Genomic DNA, 20,968 nt, shown 5'->3' on the forward strand with positions numbered 1-20,968 from the left:
GCACCAAAAAAAAAAAAAAAAAAAAAAAAAGGAGGGGGGGGAGCAAAATATAATTGATAGTTTATAGATGTATAGTGTCATTGCAACCCTGACCCAAACCATCTTGAATACAGTGATGAATCCTCATGCTTTTACACCGACATATGCCCCTGAGCCTCTGAAGGACCTTGAGAACAGAGCATTGCAAAACGTCAGTGTCCCACCATTCCTCTTTACATTAAATCCCCGTGGTTAACACGCATGGCAGACATGCACGGGTCAGTCTCGTCCCGGGAAAAATATGGCACAGTTGAAGTGCAGAACTGTGAAATATTTGCATAGTTTCGAAATGAACCAGTTGAGAAAATCTCTTTTTCTTCACCCCAAGGATGTCCAACTTTCCACAATTGTTCCTGGGGCTGCGATGACTATGTGTGAACCATTGTCAGTGCCGGGGGGGCGGAGGGAGCCCTACAAACGCCTCGCTTGCTCTGGGAGTTGTGGAAACGCAACTAAAGTTTTCCATCTCCTCATTGCTTCCTTGCTCGCCCCCCGCCTCGCCCCCTCGCCCCCCGCAGCCCAGCAGCGCGGACCTGCTGCCGGGCGTCGCGGGGGGGACCCTGTTGCCGTGTCGCTGTCCCCGCGCGGCATGGCCCAAGCATCCGGCACCGGCTCCGCCAGCTCCCAGGTTACCGGAGCGGGGCTGCTTTCCCCTCCCACCCCCGACGGCTCCCCGCCGCCTTGCGATACGCCGGGCCCCGCCGCGGCTTGCCGCCCGCCGCAGCCAAGGGCAGGGAGCAGCCCCTGGCCGGCCGCCAGCCGTCTGCCGCGCAGCTACCTCCCCCTGGCCGGCCGCTCCGCAGAGCGGGATCCTCCTGCCTCCGGTGCCGCAAGTTATAGCGCAGGGAGAGGCGCGGCGGAGCCGCCAGCCAGCCGCGGCAGCATGTCCGGTACCAAATACGTAGACTCGGAGGTAGGGCTCGCCGCGGGGACGGAGCCGGGACTCTTCGAGCGCCCCGCCGGCTGCCCCGCCGCCCGTCCGCCGCCCAGTACCTGCAGCGGCTCGGCGCCCCCCCGAGCCCCCCGGCCAGCAGGGGAGCGGGGCGCAGGGGCAGGTCGGCGGCGGAGCCGGCGTCCGGCGGGGAAGGCGGACAACCGGGCACCTGCGGGCGGGGGACAGCGGGGCGGGGGTCCCGGGGGTCTCTTCCCCTGCGACCGAGCCGGGCCCGCGGTGAGAGCGCCGTGGTGGCGGCCGTACGGGGAGGGCGCCACGGCGAGGGCAGGCGTGACGGGGGCACGGTGACGGCCGTGCGGGGACGGCGGTACGGTGAGATTAGCACGGTGGGGACGGCACGGGGAGGGCGCCGGGGTGGAGAGGACGCGGGGAGCGCGCCGTGCTCCGGTCCGCGCGGGGAGGGCGCTGCGGGACGGCGCTGCGGGAGGACGCTGCGGGACGGCGCTGCGGGACGGCGCTGCGGGGGGACCCCGGGAGCTGCCCGTGGGGGCCGCGGCTGCCCCCCCCCGCTTAGGGGCGGCGGCGCTCCGCCCTGGGGCAACGCCGCGGGGAGCGGGGCCGGGCCGCCTGGCGGCGGGAGCGGGAGGCAGTGCCGGGCCGGGCACCGCGGGGTGTGCTGTGCGCCCCGCGGCCGCCGTGACATAGCCGGAGCCAGAGCCGGCCCGCAGCGGGGCTCCCGCCGCTCCGCGCACCCCGTGGGCCCCGGGGCCGCCGCCCCCAGCCCGCCCCCCGCCCTGCCCTGCCCTGCCCTGCCCTGCCCTGTCCTGCCCTGCCCTCCTCGGCTCGGCTCTCCCCTCCCGCCCGCTCTCCCTCTCCCTCTCCGCAGGGCTTTCTGTACACGGCGCCCGTCAGGGAGCAGGGCAACATCTACAAGCCCAACAACAAGATGATGGCAGATGAGCTGAGCGAAAAGGCGGTGCGCGACGTGCACACCAAAGAGATCGACCTGGTCAACCGAGACCCCAAGCACCTCAACGACGACGTGGTCAAGGTGAGGGGGCCGAGGCGGGACGGGGCGAGGGGCGATGCCGGTTCCCGACAGCCGCCCGTGCTGCCGAGGCGGAGTGCGCGGGCAGTGCCAGGGCGACAGCAGCCCGTGAACCGCTTGCCTCCACCTGCTGAAGGAGGGAAAGGGCTGGGGGGGGGGGGGGGGGGGGGGGGGGTGGGCTGCCGTAATTTATCTATCTTTTGGTTTTGGTTAAGAAAAGGGAGAGCGTGCAGAGGAGAGGCGGGCGGCGGGCCGGGGCACCCACGGGCGCTGCTGGCCGGGACAGGTCGCGCCGCAGCGCGGGGGGCTGTCCCCCGAGCGGGCTGTCCCCCCAGCGGGCTGTCCCCCGAGCGGGCTGTCCCCCGAGCGGGCTGTCCCCCGAGCGGGCTGTCCCCCGAGCGGGCTGCCCCCCGAGCGGGCTGCCTGCGCTCTCCCCGCCGGGCGCCGGGCGCTGCGTCCCTCCGGGGCAAGGGCCGGCGCCAGGCCCCTGCAGCTGTGTGTGCCGGCGGGACCGCTCTGCATCCCGCCCGGGACCGGGGGAGCGGAGTAAAACGGCTGCGTGACCTGATGTAGCACCGGCAGAGGGATTTTCCTTCCCTCGGGCACGCGTGGAGGGGCAGGGCAGGGAGGCGGCACCGGGCCGGTGCAGCCCGCGCTGTGCGCAGCTGGGCACGGCCTGCGGGGCAGGGAACCCTCCCTGAACCAAGTGGGGGCAAGATCAGAGGCCCTGGTGGTCCTCTGGATGTGTGTAGTTGTTTTGTTTTGTTTTGTTTTCCTTGGCATTTTTCCTTCCCTCAAGAAACGATGAAACAAGCTAAGCAAAATCTTACGGGGCCCTTTTCTAGGTGTTTTGTTTGGTTTTTTAAATCGGAGTCTGACTGTTTTCGACAAAAAAAGGGTCGATGGAGATTTTATCTTGTGGTCACTTCGGTCAGAAAAATCATACTGCTGATTTTTCTTTCGGCAGACAAATTTTATACTATGCTTGTGAAAACTGAGGAGGCTGTCATCTGGGCTTGTCAGAACCTAGGTGAAAACGGGAGTTGCAGTGGGTGACTGAGCCACTAGCTGGCTTATTTAGTGCCCAGCAGTGAGAGTGTGTGCAGTTCACCACGTTTGTTGGTCAGGAAGACCTGTTTTTGAAAAAAAAAAAAAATAAAAATATTGCATTGTTTCCAGAGAATCAGAAGGTTGGATTCTGGTTCCTGAATGTATGTCAGTAAAATGATTCATGCTTTGTGCAGAAAATATAGTAAGGTCCTGAGTTACCTCAGATTCCACTGACTGCAACAGAAAATAGAAATATGGCTAGCCATCATGCTGGACCAATGCTAACATTTATCCCTTAGAGCAAGCTACATCTTTAAGATGCCATTGTCAGCTTTGCCATCTAGAAAGAAAAGAAAAGCCATAGTTTTTATTTCCTTAGAAAAAAATCATCTGTGTACTCAATGGTACAAAACGTCCATTAAAATGATTGATTTTTTAAAAAAGGAGAGAGCAATTCTTTTTTCTTCTACCCACGGGGGAGCAGCTGGGTAGACAGGGAATGCAAGAGCTGAAGAATGAGACTGCATCATGGCTTATTGCGTACATCAACAGAAGAAGTCCCCAAAGCAACCAGACCTTCTGAGGATGAGTCACAGCCCCCAAGCAAATCAGAATCTGGGTGTCCACAAACCTAACTAGGGAAAGAAAGATCCTGCTGGGAAAAGAGGGATACCACTGATGGAAAAAACTCCTAATGGACTTAAAAGTAACAAGCATACAAAGCCCATCCTGCCTTCTCCGCCTCCCGCAGGAGCAATGATTAAGAAAGCTTTCTTACACTCAATCATCTAAAAGAAAGCTAAGAAGTAAGAATTATAGTAATGGAAAAAACAATTTTTTTTCAGTTTGTTGTTTTGAAATAGTTGCGGGCCAACACATTCATTGAAAACCCGCAAACAGGCAGAATACCGGTACCGCCTCTGGGTCAGGAAGTGAGCTCCTGGTAGTGCACGTACTCACATCAAGACACAGGAATGTACCAAAATGAATTTGGTGTTAACCAGATGGAGTGTGTTTTGTGTCATAAACCCAGCAGTATTTGTAAAAAATGTGGGCATCGTAAAGCAACATTTTCCTGTTTTGTTAAAAGCATAAATAATAATCACTTTGGTTTTTATGGATAGGTTCAACCCGGAAAGTAGAGAGAGGAATTTTGCCACAATTTGGGTTTATTTGGACACTGTTTTCAGGTTCAGCCTATTAGATGTAGCAATAAGGTTCAGACCCGGTACCTAGGGGACAGGTTTGAATTGGGTTGTAGATACACAGGTTCAGTTCCTGCCTTAGCCATCAGTCTGTAGTCCCCTTCTGTCATGCATCTGCCTTTCTTACTTCAGCTGTAAACCATCCAGGCAAGGTGTAAAAACAGGAGTCCTCAGTCTCAGGTACTGAAAATCAGAGAAAAAACAATGTTCAGGAGTGTTGTAAAGCCAGAAATACGGTTCAGGCCTAGCTCAATTTTGTTTGGAGCCATTGCATTTTTCTAAATTCAGAACCTTCTGCTTTTTACCAAACGTTTAATGCATTTCTTGCCACTTGACTATGAGGCACAATAGCATGGAAACTGGGGACAAATCAGTCAGCCATGAAATAGTAATGATTAGACAGAGAACTAGGAATCTGCTCTGTAAGCAGCTCTCTAAAAGGCCTCAGTGTTGTCTGCATTCAAATACTTCCCATAGCACATTTTAAAAATAACCCTTGCTTGTGAGGAGCAGGAGACGCATTCCCTTGGTGTGCAACACAAGGCATCTGCACAGCTGCCTCTGCAGCAGGGAGTGCAGGCAGCAGCAGGGTAGGGGTGCAGGCAAGAGGGAGAGACCTGGTCGAGAGCCTTTTATAAATAAAACTAGATGCATGGAGCAGCTTTAAAGCAAAGTTATTGGTGACCTCGACTTTGCTTACACTTTATCTTCAAGTTAGCTACCAAGTGGAAGCTAAGTGCTAGGAGGTTTCCAGAAAAGTGGGAATGACTGGATTTCTGTTCCAAGAGGGCTGGCAATGAGGCCTGGAGAACCTGAGGGCCGCAGGCAGCGGAGTTGGCAGCTCTGTGCTGGAGGAAGCACGATCTAGTAAAATCACCAGAATTTCCTTCCTGTTCCAATTCCTTCAGCAGGGAGCGGAAAGGAAGGAGTTTCTTCCTCGTATGACTGCCCTCATGCGTCACCTTGGCGGGAGGAGAACGTGCAATGGTGGTCCCGTTCCTTGAGGCACTGGCTTGTGAAGCTGGCCAGTCATGCAGGAGGCGAGGAGGGAGAAGCTGGTGGTTATGCAGCTGTTTTGCCTTACCGTTGTATCTATTTCGTATGTCCTTCACTGGAAAATGCTACACTTGGACTTGTGTCCCACAGGTTTTATTTACGTGTGACAAGATGCTACAAACAGGATAGAAAGCTGATGGCTGGTTTTTTTCTCTCATTCATTCCCTGATGACACAGGACCTGCTTGAAGGTGCCTGAAGTTCAGCCTTTGTCCTTCCTGCTTCCCAACGCAATATTTGTGTTTTCCACAGTATGGCTCAATTACAGCCTTCCAACTCTTCGGAGTTCGGTTTCTCAAAGTATCTGTGGTCACGTGTGCGCAGTTTACTGCATTTGGAGACGCAGAGGAGGGAGCCAGCTCTGCAGCTTGTGCTTCTCAGCTTGCTCAGGATGAGGATGGTCCTTGCAGCCAGCCCTGCAAAGTCACCTCCTCTGGGACCAGTCAGGACCAAATGTGCCACCAGATTACAGTTTTTTCCTGTGGTGGTGTGCCTGTGCCGGGTCTACCATCCAGAACATCATTATGATTTTGTTTTAAACAAGTGGTGTCTGTCTACCGTTTGTTGCATAGGAGACCTTTTCTCTCTGGAAAAAAAATCCAGTACTTGGCTACAGATGTAAGGATGCAGAACTCTTGTACCAAGTTTTAAACAGTTACGTGTTTGTGCCTTCCACTTAAGGCTAATGCAGTTAAGGGTAATCCAGTGTACTGCAAGGAAAAGTCTGGAATTTTTAGTCAGATGTTGACAAATACCATAACAGCCTTATGCAGGCGTTAGGGAGGAAAGTATTACTCAGCCATTTTAAAGCCATTTACAATTTCTGCTGCTTCCTAATAAAAAGAGATCTTTTTTAAAAAGCAGTTTGCCATTTTGTTTAGTCCTTCGCCATTACAGTCCCTCGCTGTTGCGCTCAGCAGGGTGTAAGATGCACAGAGATGACTAGGCAGAGCACCTCGCATCTCCGCACCTCAGAACCTCTGGAAGGAGAGCAGGACTTGTCCCCTGTTCTTCTCAGGGAGGTGGGCTAAGGCACTGAGGACCATCACTGATGTGACAGCAGGTGTCCACCCGGGGGGAACAGAGTTCTGCTCTTCAACATGGTAAAATGAGGCAAAAGCAGAGCTCAAGTCAGGCACTTTTTCCGAAACAAGGAACTAAGTGAAATTTCATGCAGACCCCTTTTCTTTGTTTTCAGCAATTAAAAGTCCTGAGAAAACAGATACGTACATAGGCTTGAACACATCAATATAAATATAAAATGTATGTTTTAATCCCAGCTTGTCATCTGGGCTCTCGCTGTTGGTAGGGATGGAAGTTAGATGCCTCTGAGGCAGGTTCACATCCCAGAGTTTTGGTCTGACTGGGATGAGCGGTGCTCTCAAAAGGCTCTCAAATGTTTCCCTCGTTGACAGTACATATAGTTTAGACATGACACTTTTACATAACTCTGTTTAAATGAAATGATTCTGAAGCTCTGTGTCATCCGGCTGTGGGTTTTAGATTTAAAATGCAAGAATATTCAAATATTTGACTTTGGCTACCCACACAACACAATCCTGTTTCAAATATTGCTTCCAAGGCTAGTCTAGGAGTGAAAGATTGAAAACTAGAGTCATCATGAGTGCCAGTTCATACGTCTGAGCAAGGTTTTAAGAGTTCTGAAAAACAGTTTTCTTGCATGATATAGAGTTCCCAGGCATGGAATTTCTGAATGTTCATAAGATTACAGATAATAATGGCATCTATTCTAATGAAAGCTTCTTTCTCAGAAAAATGTGTTTGTGTTTAAGCTCATAGTATTATTAAAGCCTTATGCACTGCCTTCTTGCTTAGCATGATGAACATGACTCATAACTCCATAGGAAAATGTTCATTTGATGGTCATGGGGACAGAGCCAACCATTCAGCATGGATGTTCCTTTTGTTAGAATTTATTGAACACTATCTCAGATCCAGAGGAGACAGATACTTCTAGTTTCTGATAAATTCAACATAATTCAGTTTATGTGCTAGAAAATTTTAAGAACAATTTGAATAATTTTATAATTTTTAGCACACTGTATGGATAGAAATACTGTCTTCTGTTGCAGAGACTCTGGATGGCTAAAACAAACAACAAAAAAACCCTGAAATCCAAAACTCTCCAGGGGGGAAGATGAATAAATGTGTATAGTAGGGTGGTCTGCCCCTAAGGTTCCCAGTGAGAATTTGATCTTTGTTATATTTTAGGCAGCAGAGAGAAGAAAGTATAAATGAACGTGTATGATCCCATAAAATTTGTGATCTCTGGAAAACTGGAGAGAGATATAGTTCTAAACGAAGATAAGTTTGTATTTCCCACAGCTCTAATACCTTTGTAATAAACAGACAGCAGAATGAAATCTACATCAGCAATGATTTTTTTTGAGTGTTTTTATCCAGAACTATCATCTCTCTTTTCAGAAAAATGATGGTAATAAAAAACATCTTGACCTAAAAAGGATATTATTTTGAAGATGAAAGAGAAGCTTTGCCATTTAATTTAATTTGATTTATTGGGGAAGCAGGTTTAACTCTGTTAGTCCCTTTTCTGGCAGATTTCTTATGAAAACGTCTTTTGATAGTTTCAAAACAAACTTTGAATTTTATGCAATATCATTCTTGTCAAATTATGTCATCAGATTAGCATTCAGAAGGACAAATAATTTTGGTACCACTATCCCCACTCTAAGGAGATTTTAATTGATGAAACTTCGACCCAATTTTATTCAAGATAGCCAAGGAGCTGTGCTATAGATGTTTAGTGGGGCTGTACAAGGATCGGGTTTGTCGGTAGTCTTCTATTTACCTGGCTCATGTACTTTATTTTCAAGTAAAGGAGAACTGATAAATTCAGCTTTGTACGTAGGAAGTGAGAAGATGCTGTCACAGCCAAAGGTGATAGCATCACATTCCCTGTCCAAACCCCTGCTGTGCTGTATTTATATTTGAAGTTCAAAAAAAGCCTAAGGGAGTCTCATAAACAGATTGCAACACTTCCGCTGTCAACTTTGAAATCCCTTCTCAGAATTCAAGCAAATGCTACCAAAAAAAAATAATCGGTTTTCCCTCAAGATCAAATTAATATCGCCTGTAGACCTGAGCCGTAAAGTCTTCTGTTGTTTAATGAAGTCCAAGTTCATGTATGTCTGTTCTAGTGCAGTTTGTGACAAGACTGAAACTGTAGACTAATGATATCTTGATTTTTGTGAAATGCTAAAGAAATAGTTACGTCGTATGTAAGGATCAGTAACTTCAGATCTTCCATAAGAAAGAAAACTTTCTAACAGGAGAAATGCATTAGCAAAGTTTCTTTAAAGGAAAGAAGAGACAGCCGGGCATCACTGCACACTCACTGTCAGCAGTAAGCATGTTCAGGTTGAGACGAGGGAAGAGGTGAGAACAAGTTACACAGATTTGCCAAAAAGAATTGCAGCAGTTAATAGGAATGTGTTTGTGGGTAGTATACCTAGTTAAGCGTCTCCTTTCCTTACTCCCTTTGCAAATGATAGAGAAAAATGCATTTTCCAGATCTAAGGCTCCCTCCAAAGATGCCTGTCTCTGTCCATGCACTGCTGAAGAGTCCAAAATCACTATATTTCCATTTGCCATTAGTGCCAAAATTTAGGAGGGATGAAGCTAGAGTAAGTTCTAAAAAGTTATACTTAATAGTGGTTTATGGCCTTAATAGCAGGTCTGTAAACCTGCACTGAGGGCAATATAATAATATAATATGGATATATTTATATTATATGTATAAAATACAAATCTGTTTACAGAACATCTCTACTTTTATTGATGTTTCTGGATTCTGGTTAACTGCAGACCCCACTGGAATCAATAAAAAAATTCCCATTATCTTTAGGGTAGTCAAAACTTCATCCCAGTGTTCATGTTGATGAATATACCTCTTCAAACATACAGGTGGACAGACACATGTGGATGTACATATACACGAACATACCAGAGTTCTTTGCTAAAATAACTGTATCAAACAAGGAGCTGTGGAACATGAACCAAATAATAAAACAGAGAGAGCTTCTGAAGAGATTCTCTTTAGGAAAATGGCAATAACCTCCCAGCAGCCCAGTTTCCAATGAGGAAAATAGTTACTTTATTTTCTGACTGCTTACTCTCACAACATCAACATATTTTCCAAGGAACTGGCTGACATGGTACCCCACCTGCATAGGAAGTTTTGCTGTGTTTTGGAGGAGTGCAGGTGTCTCCTTGAAGCTGCTGGTCTCTCATTCTGCAGGACTATAGTGAGACAGGACAGGCAAGTGCTGCAGGAAGAGATCTCTGGAGAGTGGCTGGTTGCTACAGCGCCGACCCGTTGGTGCATCAGTCACATTTTTCTCACGAGTGCTCCTGCAGATTTTGATGAGCCTGCCCATTTGATAAAACAAAGCCCATCACCAGGACTTTTCTGGTATGTAATCAGTAATTCAGCATGGGCAGGGAACAGGAAGTTGTTTTCTCAGTAATTAGTAGCAAATTATTTTTTAGCTATTTTCAGGGATTTTCAGTTTGCAACATGGTGATCTGCAGTCATAACCTTTTTCTATGTCATGACATTACTTATCATTTTTCATAATGCATTTGAACATTTGTTATGTGTGCAGTAGGTATCAGTCCTGACCAGACCGGTTTTCTTCTCTGGCTACAAGAGTGTAGTCCTTAAACTCTACTTTCCAACATGAATATCCTTGTTTGTTAAAGTATTGTTTGCTTTTCTGGCATACTCTGCAGTACTCAGGAAAGATTCACGATTTCCATTAAGAGACCTGCCAAGAGAACACTTTTCTTGCCGTATTATAGAAAGCAGGCACAGGGAGGCAGGGAACGTGAGGCCAATTCATTGGTCAGTTTGAACGAGTAACTGGGGTGGAACTGTTCTGCTTACTTGTTTAGGGTTTCATTCACTTTGGAATTACTTGCTGCTTTTCTGTACTTAACCAGCCTTACACAAAAACGATCGTTCTAGCCATCTGTGTTCATAGCATCTCTTTTTTTGTGCAAAGGGATGAGTGATGTGCCCGCTGATCTGGCGAGTCCCCAGAAGAGCAGTGTGCTCTGAAGACAGAGCTCAGGGTTAACAGGCAGAGCCTAATCTTGCTGCACCCCAGCCTGGAGTGACTCTTGGGGTTCCCTTGTTAGATGCTGGCCACCATACCAATAGTCAAGGTGATTTCTTGTCTTCGGATGGAACTTATCCCATCTCTGAACACTGCTGGATGTTCATGTTTTGTAGTCACCTATGCTATAGTCTGAGGCTCATATAAATACTTTGGAATAGAATGAATTTTGCTTTTACTACACACCTATCAGCACTTAATGTTTGCTGTGGAAAACAACAATTAGTGAGGAAGTAGAACATCTAGGCATCATGAAGCTCGGTGTTTTCAGGAACAAAGTACCAGCTTCTCTACATAACTGCAGGTGAACATTTGCCGGGTGGAGATTACAGAATGCTCTTAAAAGGGTGAACGAGTCTCCTGGTGTCTTGGGAGGTGGGGGAAGAGAGAAGAGCAACATTACGCCTCTGAGTCCCAACATCTCCCATGCTCTTTCCTCGGATTCAGTAGAAATGACCTTATATGCCTTTTCATCATTTTCTGATAAACTGTGGTAGTGGTCAGGAAGACAAACATCAGCAGATGTGGCAACATGGTATTTCCAAGAATTAATAAAACGTTTAGGTGTTTAGCTGATATCACTGATTTAACAGAATGGTTGTGAGCTTATTGCTTAACTATTTTTTTTCCCCTGCTGCTGTGATGCCTTTGTTCTCCAAGCACTGTAACTGGAAATTTTAAAGTTCCAAATAGTATGTGGAAGTACAAAACCTAATAATGATATCATGTGCTTATGGTTCTCTTATTTTTAAAAACACACAGCACAGCATTCTGCAGAGTTGGTAGTGCTGCACCTTTCCGGAACGTCGCCTCCCATATGTGACTCACGCCATAGAATGGCTTGTCATTTTGTGCTATTTTCCACATTTTCTTCTATAGAGTATTTCTTTAAAGGACGTTGAATTGCATTTATTGCAGCGTAAAAAAGAGATTGCATCTGCTTTGTTCTGTATGTGTTTCGAGTCTTGTCGGGCACAATGTAATGTGGTGAAGCAATATTATTCTCTTGGTATCAAGGAAAAAACTGTTTAAACACAGCACAGGGTAAGAGTAAAGACAGTTTCCATACTCTTTGCTAAAAATGCGAAGCAAACTAGCTTGTGACTCTTTCTTGTATAAATACACATTCAGAATTGACTATAGCTCCGGTCTGGCAGGGCATATAAGCATATTGACATCAGTGGGACAGTTCACATTTTTCAGGTTGTGTGCGTATTTAAACGGTTTGCCTGATTGGAGGTATTAGTGATCAGTCAAGAGAGATCCAGTAAGGATCTCTCTGCATCCTTTCACTGACTCCAAAAGATATTGATGGCACTCAAAAATGTAGGCATCCTCAGCAGCTATTTGGGTTCCTCCTCAGTGGAGTAGCGGTGGTGCCTGTCTATGCTAACTGCATGCTGCGAAGCACAGTAGCAGCACACAGCTACCACACAGGAAGATTTAAATAATTATAGTTACAGTTACAGAGATGTAGATTAGGTCAAAACCCCCATAAAATGCTGATGGCCTTAATTTTTTTTCTGATAGACCCAGCACAGTAGATTTTTCTGTGTAATGGATATTACATACCCCAGAGAACAACCTTTTGAGGAGAAGCATAACTGGTAAGTAGGCAATTTGAGATTGGAATTGAAGATACCTTTCCAGCCTGCCAGGTTTTGATACATAGGGACTAAAGTGGCAAGGTCAACAGGTCAACTGTTTTCATATATAAAGCATGTATTCTTGAGTCAGCTGGGTTTTCTTTCAGGAAAAAAAACACAACAGTTAACTTGACACTGCTAAGCTTTTTTAATTAATTGCTTTTTTCTTTAAACAGACCTTGGAAAAAGAAGATAAATTCCCCATACCATTTCCCTTTCTTGTAAATAAATCTCTTTTAGAATCAAAGCAGGTTCCTTAATTTCCTGGTAAAAGTTTAATAAACATATGCAGAGCAAAAGAAGCTGCGGTAATTCTCATAGCAGACTCAGACAAAAGCTTCAAGCAATGTAAAAACTGGCTTTACCAAACTGAATAGTAGGAAACAAAGAACAGCTGAAGTCAGGAAGTGTATTGTAGGCATGGGACAGGAGTTGATAGTGTTTAATAGCTTTGGCTGAAACAGAAGGCTGTAGCAAGTTATTAGCATCCTTTAAAGGGTCAAAACAAATTTCCTCTGCTTCTCTCCTTGTCACAAGTGAACGTGCCTGCATTTTCATTAGCTTGGCAAATAACTCAATGCGATTCCACAGCACACTCTGACAGCTCTGCAGGAGCAAGCTGCATGCTGAACTTGCAGTCTACTGAACAAGACCTGTGCCTAACCTAAGCGTGCCTTTATGTAGATAAAACAGAGTTCTTCACAGACCTACGTGCACATGATGCTTTGGCAAAAGTGGCCTCAAGAACAATAACCTAAGAAAAGCATCTTAACCTTGCAAGCCAGTTAGATTAATTTCCAGAAATTAGAGTGTCTTTCTTCCTCGGTTCATATTTCTGGCCACTTCTCTTTCTACTGTTGGTCCTATTTTTACTTTACTTAGTTCAGTTGGACTCCCGTTATCAGCCTGATGACACTCACCATCACCGAGTGCTGCTGAACTAAAACCCAGAGGAGAGTAATAGGAGAGACTGAGGAGTGAGTAATCCAAGTGAAGTAAACGTAATGCAGGGCAAGGCAAAATGCATCCAGCAAAATGCATCCAGTCACCTTTTCCTCTTGCTGCCTGTGGAGAACTGATCCCTATGAGTTAAAAACAGGATCTTTCATGGGAGTGGTTTGATGCAGGAAGAATCTGGGTGATATCTCAGTTCCTGCAGCGTAAGGACTTATCTGTACTGCCTGAACAGTGAAATAAATAGAGCATTTCCCAGTCAGTGGACCTGTATGTGATCTGATAGCAGCTGAGAAGTGGAAGAACTCAGTTTACCTCAAATCCTTGCCTTTCTTTAGACTGTACACTACTGTGGGTAATTCTGGGTTTGGACAGCATTGCAGAGGTTTGTGTTCCAGTTGTAGCTGGACTCTCTTGACATGTACATAATTTCAGAACATTATTATGGCTTTCAGGGACATAACAGCTTCATTTTAATCTTGTATTCAGGTTATCTCCCTTATTCAAACTGGAACAATTTGGACATGTCACATGAGGGATAACGAAATGGGAAAGATACGGTTTTGAGACATCAGCTATGATTCCTACAGGGCCATCTATTCAGCTTCCGTGCATCGGTAGGAACATTCCAAGAGCTGTTGAAATTGTTCCAAGAAAGTAACCTCTTGACAATTGTTGGTGGCTGTTATCATCTCACAGGCACGTTGATTCCTGAGTACTTTTAGGACAACTGTGTATGGCTTGAGCTGGGAAATCTTGGCCAAAGATATATCATAAATGTTCTAATATTAGCATCATCTCCTGGAATGAGAATGGGGCTGTCCATCTGGAAATGTAACATGGCATGATTCTTCTGTCTGCTCCCCAGGATTAACTCCATGGACATCTTGGAGTGCACTCCAGGCTAAAAACATTAGTACTGAGAATCGCCAATACAGAGGCTTTACTATTTGATTTGAAAACCAATGAGTTTACTGGCTTCCATTTTTCAGTAAAACATTCATTATAATGAATTATTTTGAAAGGAATCAAATTACAGGCCATTCGTTACTTAAAGTTCTAGGAAGTTGACATTAGCCTATGGTTTCTTTTTACATGCCAAAAATATGCTTTGCTGATAAAAATAGGTCCCACTTAGCTAAATTAAAGATATAACCATGAAAAGGCTGATGGAGCTCAATACAGACTTGCTTTCCTGCTGAGATGTAATATTTCCCTTATCAGCCAGTTGAAAAAACACAAGATAGACTCTACCACAACTGAACTAAATGAGAAGACTTCAGGCTTGACCCTGAATAGCCCTTGACACGCTGAAGTGCTGTGTGATGGCTGTGTGCACAAGGTGGGCCTGCCAAGGATCACAACACAACATCAGCTGGTGGGAAGCATGCAATAAATTCCCAGAAGTTTTAGAATGAGAGGGCTATGCTTAACCATGATGCAGTCTTCATGTTTTGAGAAGCAACCTTTTCTTGCTGTAATCATCTTGGGTTTTTCCATCATCTGCATATTCTTACTATCTGATTTCAAGGCAAACGTTGATGGTAAGTCAAAAACACCCATTTGCTTTGACAATGAGCTAACACGGGATATGGACTATAATGGAAAGGTTGCTTTTGAGTAGCTGCAGAAACAGGTACTATAAGTACGCTTGCTTGTGTATTCCAAAAAGGAAATATACTTGCTCCATAAACGCTTGGCATATGTTTTTCCAACATGTACTCAGTTGAATGAAATCGATTTCAGTGAACAGTATACAGATCTTGAAAACATCTTTGGGGTGAGGGGCCAGGAACAGATAATAGAATAAGATAATTGGATGCCGTCATCAGCAGATGTTATTGACTTCTCCCTGTATACATGTACAACCTTTACTTCTCTCTTTCATGATGCAGTCCTAAAATGCAATGATGGATAGAAGGACATCTTATTGTTTCATTTGGTAAAAAGATAACAATATATCCAGGAAAGTTCCTTGCTCTGTCTTACCAGACTGCCACTAACTTTTAATGACCAATTCATGTAATTATTTTATGGCCAGTGTACTTCATAAAGCTATTTTTTGCCAATTGTTTAGTCCCCAGATATAACCTTTTCTATTTAATAAGCCCACAACCAAAGCTGAGAGCATATTGTTGCCTGTGATGCCTTCCCCGGAATTAGTTATTTCCACCAGAGCTTCAGTCTTGCACCCACTGAAATACAGTGTCCAAATAATTTCCAGTTTCATGTCTTCACTGAGCAGTGACTGTAGTGTACTTTCTATGCTGTATTGAGACACTGATTTCAAGGAGACTGTTTCTAAGCTTTGTACCAAAAATTCATGCACATGACCTGCAGAGGCAGAGGTTACTGGATACCTGTAGAGCTATTGCAAAGAAACCCATGAGTCACACCCTCTTTTCATTTTCTCTTTTTGTAGCTATTATTTGAAATCATGCTGTTCAGTTTCAGAAAGTCCAGGCAGACTTTTGGCTCTGCAAACATGTATGGACAGGTGTGGAGCACTGAGGTGTGTTGCCTGCGCGAAGTCTGTCACTGGTTTCTGTGGAGGCAGAATTTCAACCCAAACGCTAACTTTAGGTGTGATGATGATGATGATGACGATGAATTCACATCCCAATGAATCGTAGATCACTTTCAGATCACTAGAGCCTAGTTCAGAGTAGCTGGTAAAGAAAAGGTTTCTAGTTTGCATTATATGATGTCTAGAGAGAAGCACTGGCAGAGAGTGATGTTTTTGCCCAGTAATACGTTGAATTAAGCCAGCTTGATGTTAGGCATTCAAGATATCTGATATCATAGATGATTCAGAAGTTTCCACCCAAGGACTTTCAAGCCCTTCAAGCAAATTGCACCTAGACTATGCAGTTTTGCTTTGGAATTATCTTTTTTGTTTTATAGTATTTTTCCCTTTGTTGGCAACTTCCGTTTGAAGGTGACTGAAGATTCAACAGGAGAGGGAGGAGTTCTTTCTAATTATTATATATATTTTAGATTAAAAGAAATTATTGTGAGCCTTCTCCTACAGTGTAAGCAATTCTTACACTGAGTGCACGTATAAGCACCTCCCTCCAGCATGCTAAGGTACTGTTGCCCGAGTTTCTGTGGCCACTGGCCCATATCATACTTACCCTGCTCCTCTGTATCTTCCCTTACTGCAGCATTATCATCTGTCTTGGGGATCCAGCCCCAGAAATGCAGTTTCTTTTTTTCTTTCATCTAATTTAAACAGTCATTTAGCTCCTTGCAGAGGAATAGCGTTGTGATGTTCTCTTTCCTGTTGAGTGCAGTACCTATACAATTCGTTGTGCTAACTAAATTAAATATCCTGTATTGTGGGTTATATCAAACACATGTTTGTGTGACATGGAGCTGAACCATCATCACAATTCTGTTAATTTTCTAATAGAAATATTATGACAATTAAGCTTCCTGAATTGCTCAGTATTTCAACAGAGCGCTGTAAAATATGTCTGTTGGAATGCTCTGCTTCCTTCGGTGACTTTCTGAACGATTTATGAATAGTCAAAACTATGAAAAATGTGGAAGACTGTGTTTCCTCTAAATATTAATATGTTAGCCTGGCCATGTCTTTCATGAGGAGGGTGTTATCACATAAACAGGATAGGCTAAAACAAAACGGTACTAATGTGAAGAGCCTCCTTAACATTTAACAACGTGAAAGAGCTCCCTCACCCTTTCAGACTAAGGAGAGGCTCCACCTGATGCCGACATAAATCCAGCATTTTATTTTTCCATCTACTAAGAACTATCTATGCCTGTTTCAAAGTATATATTTAAATAGCTAGCCTCAGTGTTTATTGACTGTCAAAATTCAGCAATGCTATACAAGGAAAGATGGGGAAAAATCGGGGGAATAAAACCCATCTTATTGATACACGCCTGGGGTGTGTAAAAAGTCAAAGTACTGACTGCATTTATTCCAGTCATAAAGATGTGTTAACAGTTATGTCAGGCAATGAAAGCATGATGATTCTGTTCACTTGGCTTGCCTATTAGGTAGACTTTAAGGGCACTCTTAGGCCTGTAGGAGAATAGGAAACTATATTCAGGTTTTTGGACATCTCCATCTAGAAGTTAGATATCTGTCTAACTTTGAGGTAATCATTGAGGCTCCCTGGTAGTCACTGAAAAAAAGATAGTATAGATAGTATAGATGAAAAAAGATGTAGGAAGTACATGTTTCGGTGTTTTGTTGCAGGGGACCATTGCTCTCCAGGGAAGGTGTTTCTGGAGTCCATCCTTGATGCAAACATCTGACTGACCTGACTTTGTGTTCTTTGCTACAGATTGATTTTGAAGATGTGATTGCTGAGCCAGAGGGGACACACAGCTTTGATGGGATTTGGAAGGCCAGTTTTACCACCTTCACTGTAACGAAATACTGGTTTTACCGTTTACTGTCAGCAATCTTTGGCATTCCTATGGCTCTCATCTGGGGCATCTACTTTGCCATTTTGTCATTCCTGCACATCTGGGCGGTGGTGCCGTGCATAAGGAGCTACCTGATCGAGATCCAGTGCATTAGCCGCGTCTATTCGATCTGCATCCACACGTTCTGCGACCCACTGTTTGAGGCCATAGGCAAAATGTTCAGCAGCATCCGAGCCACAGTACGGAAAGAGATTTGAGAGACATTTCAAGGAGAGCCATCAGCCTAGGAAGGGGGTGGGGGTTTTGTGTTGTTTGGAGTGTTTTGGTGCCAGTTTCGTGTTCCTCAAAGCAGCATACAGCAACTGGTGGTGGATATACTGGCCCAAAACAAAGAAATGCTTGCTCAGTTTCTTTTCCTACTGTTTATTCTTACTGGACTACTTGCTTCTTTGTTGGTTTTTTTTTTTTTTTTACTTCTTTTTCCTTTTCAGTCTGCATTTCAAACTAACCTTAAATGGCCATTCTTCCATGCCAGCTGCATATCATTTTGCTGGCTGTTCAGTTCAGAGGCTGAAGTGTTGTTGGATGCCGGTTGATCTCACCCTTCATTCCTTGTGAGATAAATCCACAGTGATACTGAAGAACGACAAAAATGCTTTCCAACACTATAAAGCCATTCATTTTATTGCGGCCAAAGAGCGCAGAGCTATTGCAGCAGAATGAACGTGACCAGCTGGCAGGTTTTAGCAGAATGTTCTTTTTCAATTGGATTGTCAGTTGACTGCAGCTATTTACAGTCATGGTCAGATATGGTGCATTATGAATAAATTAGTAAAGTAAACAAATTACTGAACTAATGTATGTCCTAAAAATCTAACACTTTATCAGGTTGGAGGCAACGACATGTGAGAGCTTTTCACGTGCATAAAAAGCTTCGGTCAGTGCCTTTCTGTCTTGTTCTATCTTGGAAGTTTGCATCCACTGGTTTTTCAACCTTTGCTAGAATTGCAGAAGCAAACTGCAGTTGAGAACTAAAACTGGTCATTATGGAAATGTTTTTCTGACTGTGACTTATGATACATCCCTTAGCAAGCATTTAGGTGCTTATCTCATAGGCTTCTGGGGTTTATTTTTTTCCAAAGTATTCATATAAATACGTATCACAGGTATGCCAGAGATGACCCTGAGTTTCAAGAAAAATAAAGGTGTGCCAAACACAAGCTACACGAGGCCAAGGAGGAGCTGCCCCTGAGAAACTTTTCTATCAGCTTTCAAAACTTCCCTCTATCAGCAGAAGTCTGCATGCCACTAATGCACAGATTATTTTCAGGATGCTTCGCTGGGTCTAAACTAATCCATCACAAGAGATGGTTCAGAAACTTCACATTTGTGGGTTGGTTTGTTCATTTTTAGCTGAGCTGCAACACCGGGAAGTCTTAAATAGAGGGTGTTCTGTGAATCTACCATGTCGCAAAGTGCAAAGAAAGCAAAGCCTTTGCGACATGTTCTGATGCTGTGATCTGCAGGAGCTTTTTGCCCTCGTGATAATACTGTGTTCAGAGATGCTCTCTGTATCCTCATAAGGTTTGCGTGAAGCATTTGTAAAAATAGTTGTGAGGCTAATCAGCTTAATTGTAAAGCAAGCTGGGGCCTGAGCCTGCTCCAGTTGGGATCTCCAGCAAGCCGGTTTTTGACCTCGGAGTGTGCAAGGTTTGGTCTTTGGGATGAGCATGGAGCTGTCTGGTACACCTACAGCTTTTTTATTTAGTGCTGATATTTCACATATTGCTTTACCTAACACAGGAGTGCCTTCGGCTCAATTTCTGCCAAAGCATTGAAAACTTTAAGAAATGCTGCATTTTTAAAGGGGGGTGGGGTGGGTGCTGGGGAGGGTGCACAAAAAATTTACAAAGCTATTAACTACTATTGTTTGCATTTAAAACAGACACTGGTATGGATATAGTTTTATGTTTTTCTATGTACATAATGAAGAGTGTACTATTATAGATTTTTTTCAGTATGAGAAACAAGTGAGATTGTAAACAAGAAATATTTTATCTTTTTATGAGGAAAATCACTCTGAGGAAAACTTTCTTGATCTACCATATAAACTGTATATCCTGAAAGATGTCTGTTCACTTACAGCTATTAGTCCCTAATCCAAATACATTGCTGATCCAGGACACTTACATTGTTGTTATATGCTTACAGATATAACTGACACCTTTTTTTTTTAATTCTGCATGTACATTAAAGACTACAATAAAAAGACGTTTAATGGTAGCTCCTGTCTGACTTCTTTTCCCTTGAAAGTCATGTGAACAAATCCAATGTTACCAGGAAGAAAAGCCCAATATTTCTTGATAAAGAAACAGAAAGCAATGTCATTTGTTTCTCAAGAAAGAAAGCACAAAACGGTCTCAATTTGGGCTTCAGGATCTGACTCAGGAAGATTCTTCCCAACAAAAAAATTATTTCTTTTGCCAAGTAAATATTTTCTGCTGCTAAATAAGTAGGCAGTAGGACTAGTGAACATATAGCATTGATTAGGGAGCCTAAGCTTGTTTAAATGCTTGGTGTTCCTCAGTTTCCCTACATTTCAATTAGGATAATGAAGTTTACTTGTAGACAACTTTAATATCCAATAAACAGAATGATAACATAATATAATGAGTTGTTTATAGTTTGTTTTACATAAAAGACTTTGGGAATCCAGAATTCAGTCATGGATTGCCCTGATGATAGCTCTGCAGTTAAAATTGCTTAAAGCTTTCTTTTTCAGTCCAGTGGAAACAGGATTGTTCCTAATAAAAGCTCATTACCCTAAGCATTTAATGTATGGAAATAGGGGAACGACAACTTTTATCCAGCCGTGTATAGGCCTAACTTGTGACGGGACAGTTCTTTTCTGTGGGGTTATCGCACAATACCTGTACCACCATTAAACTAGTACACAACGGTCCGACAAAACAGTCTGTTACAATTTGGTCTACAGATCTGTTAACCATATTGTAATGTTCAAATGCCAGATACCAGCTTAAGGTAGTCTGTCATCTTTTCCAATAGCAGAATGGTGTATTTAACGGTAGTTAATAGTCCAATGGTAGCAGAGAGAAAATTTAAAAAGTTTAAAAGGGACGTTTTAATGTGAAAGTAAAGCAAATGAGCCTTCTGGTGTTGATAAACGTCTTGCTTTTGCAAACAGCCTGACAGATCCAGGACAGACACATCTATTAATCTCAACCTTTTATAATGTCACATCTCCAAGACTCTTTATGGGAGAGATGTGCAGATTCACCCTGGCTGCTCTGCAGGGCAGCAGTCACAGGGCTGTGCTGTGAGTGAGCCTCATCGCTGTGCTCCTGCCAGGTTCTCAGTGCAGTGACACTGGTGACCAATACCACAGCCATGATACACCCCGTAGCAAGATCCAGGTTTGTCTACTCGGGGACTAGGCACTAGCTGTTAGACAATGGCAACAGGCAATCTCCTGTCACGGCTCTAAATGTGGTGTTGATG

At 44.4% G+C, this 20,968-nt stretch overlaps 1 protein-coding gene across 1 annotated transcript; it reads left to right on the forward strand.

Moving 5' to 3' along the window:
• The first annotated feature begins 817 nt into the window (after positions 1 to 817).
• CAV1 (caveolin 1) lies at positions 818 to 19,732 on the forward strand. Its single transcript, XM_040596040.1, has 3 exons — positions 818 to 952; positions 1,821 to 1,985; positions 17,365 to 19,732. Exons 1-3 carry the CDS (start codon positions 923 to 925, stop codon positions 17,704 to 17,706), a joined length of 537 nt encoding a protein of 178 aa, XP_040451974.1. The 5' UTR covers positions 818 to 922; the 3' UTR covers positions 17,707 to 19,732.
• The last annotated feature ends 1,236 nt before the right edge of the window (positions 19,733 to 20,968 follow it).

Source organism: Falco naumanni, chromosome 5 (assembly GCF_017639655.2).
Source record: "Falco naumanni isolate bFalNau1 chromosome 5, bFalNau1.pat, whole genome shotgun sequence".
In the NCBI taxonomy this organism is placed as follows: Eukaryota; Metazoa; Chordata; class Aves; order Falconiformes; family Falconidae; genus Falco; species Falco naumanni.

Bases quoted from the DNA above. Each gene is read 5' to 3' on its own strand.
- CAV1 (XM_040596040.1), top strand. From the start codon at position 923: ATGTCCGGTACCAAATACGTAGACTCGGAG. The intron at 953-1,820 runs GTAGGGCTCGCC...CCCTCTCCGCAG, and splicing joins CCAAATACGTAGACTCGGAG to GGCTTTCTGTACACGGCGCC. The intron at 1,986-17,364 runs GTGAGGGGGCCG...TCTTTGCTACAG, and splicing joins TCAACGACGACGTGGTCAAG to ATTGATTTTGAAGATGTGAT.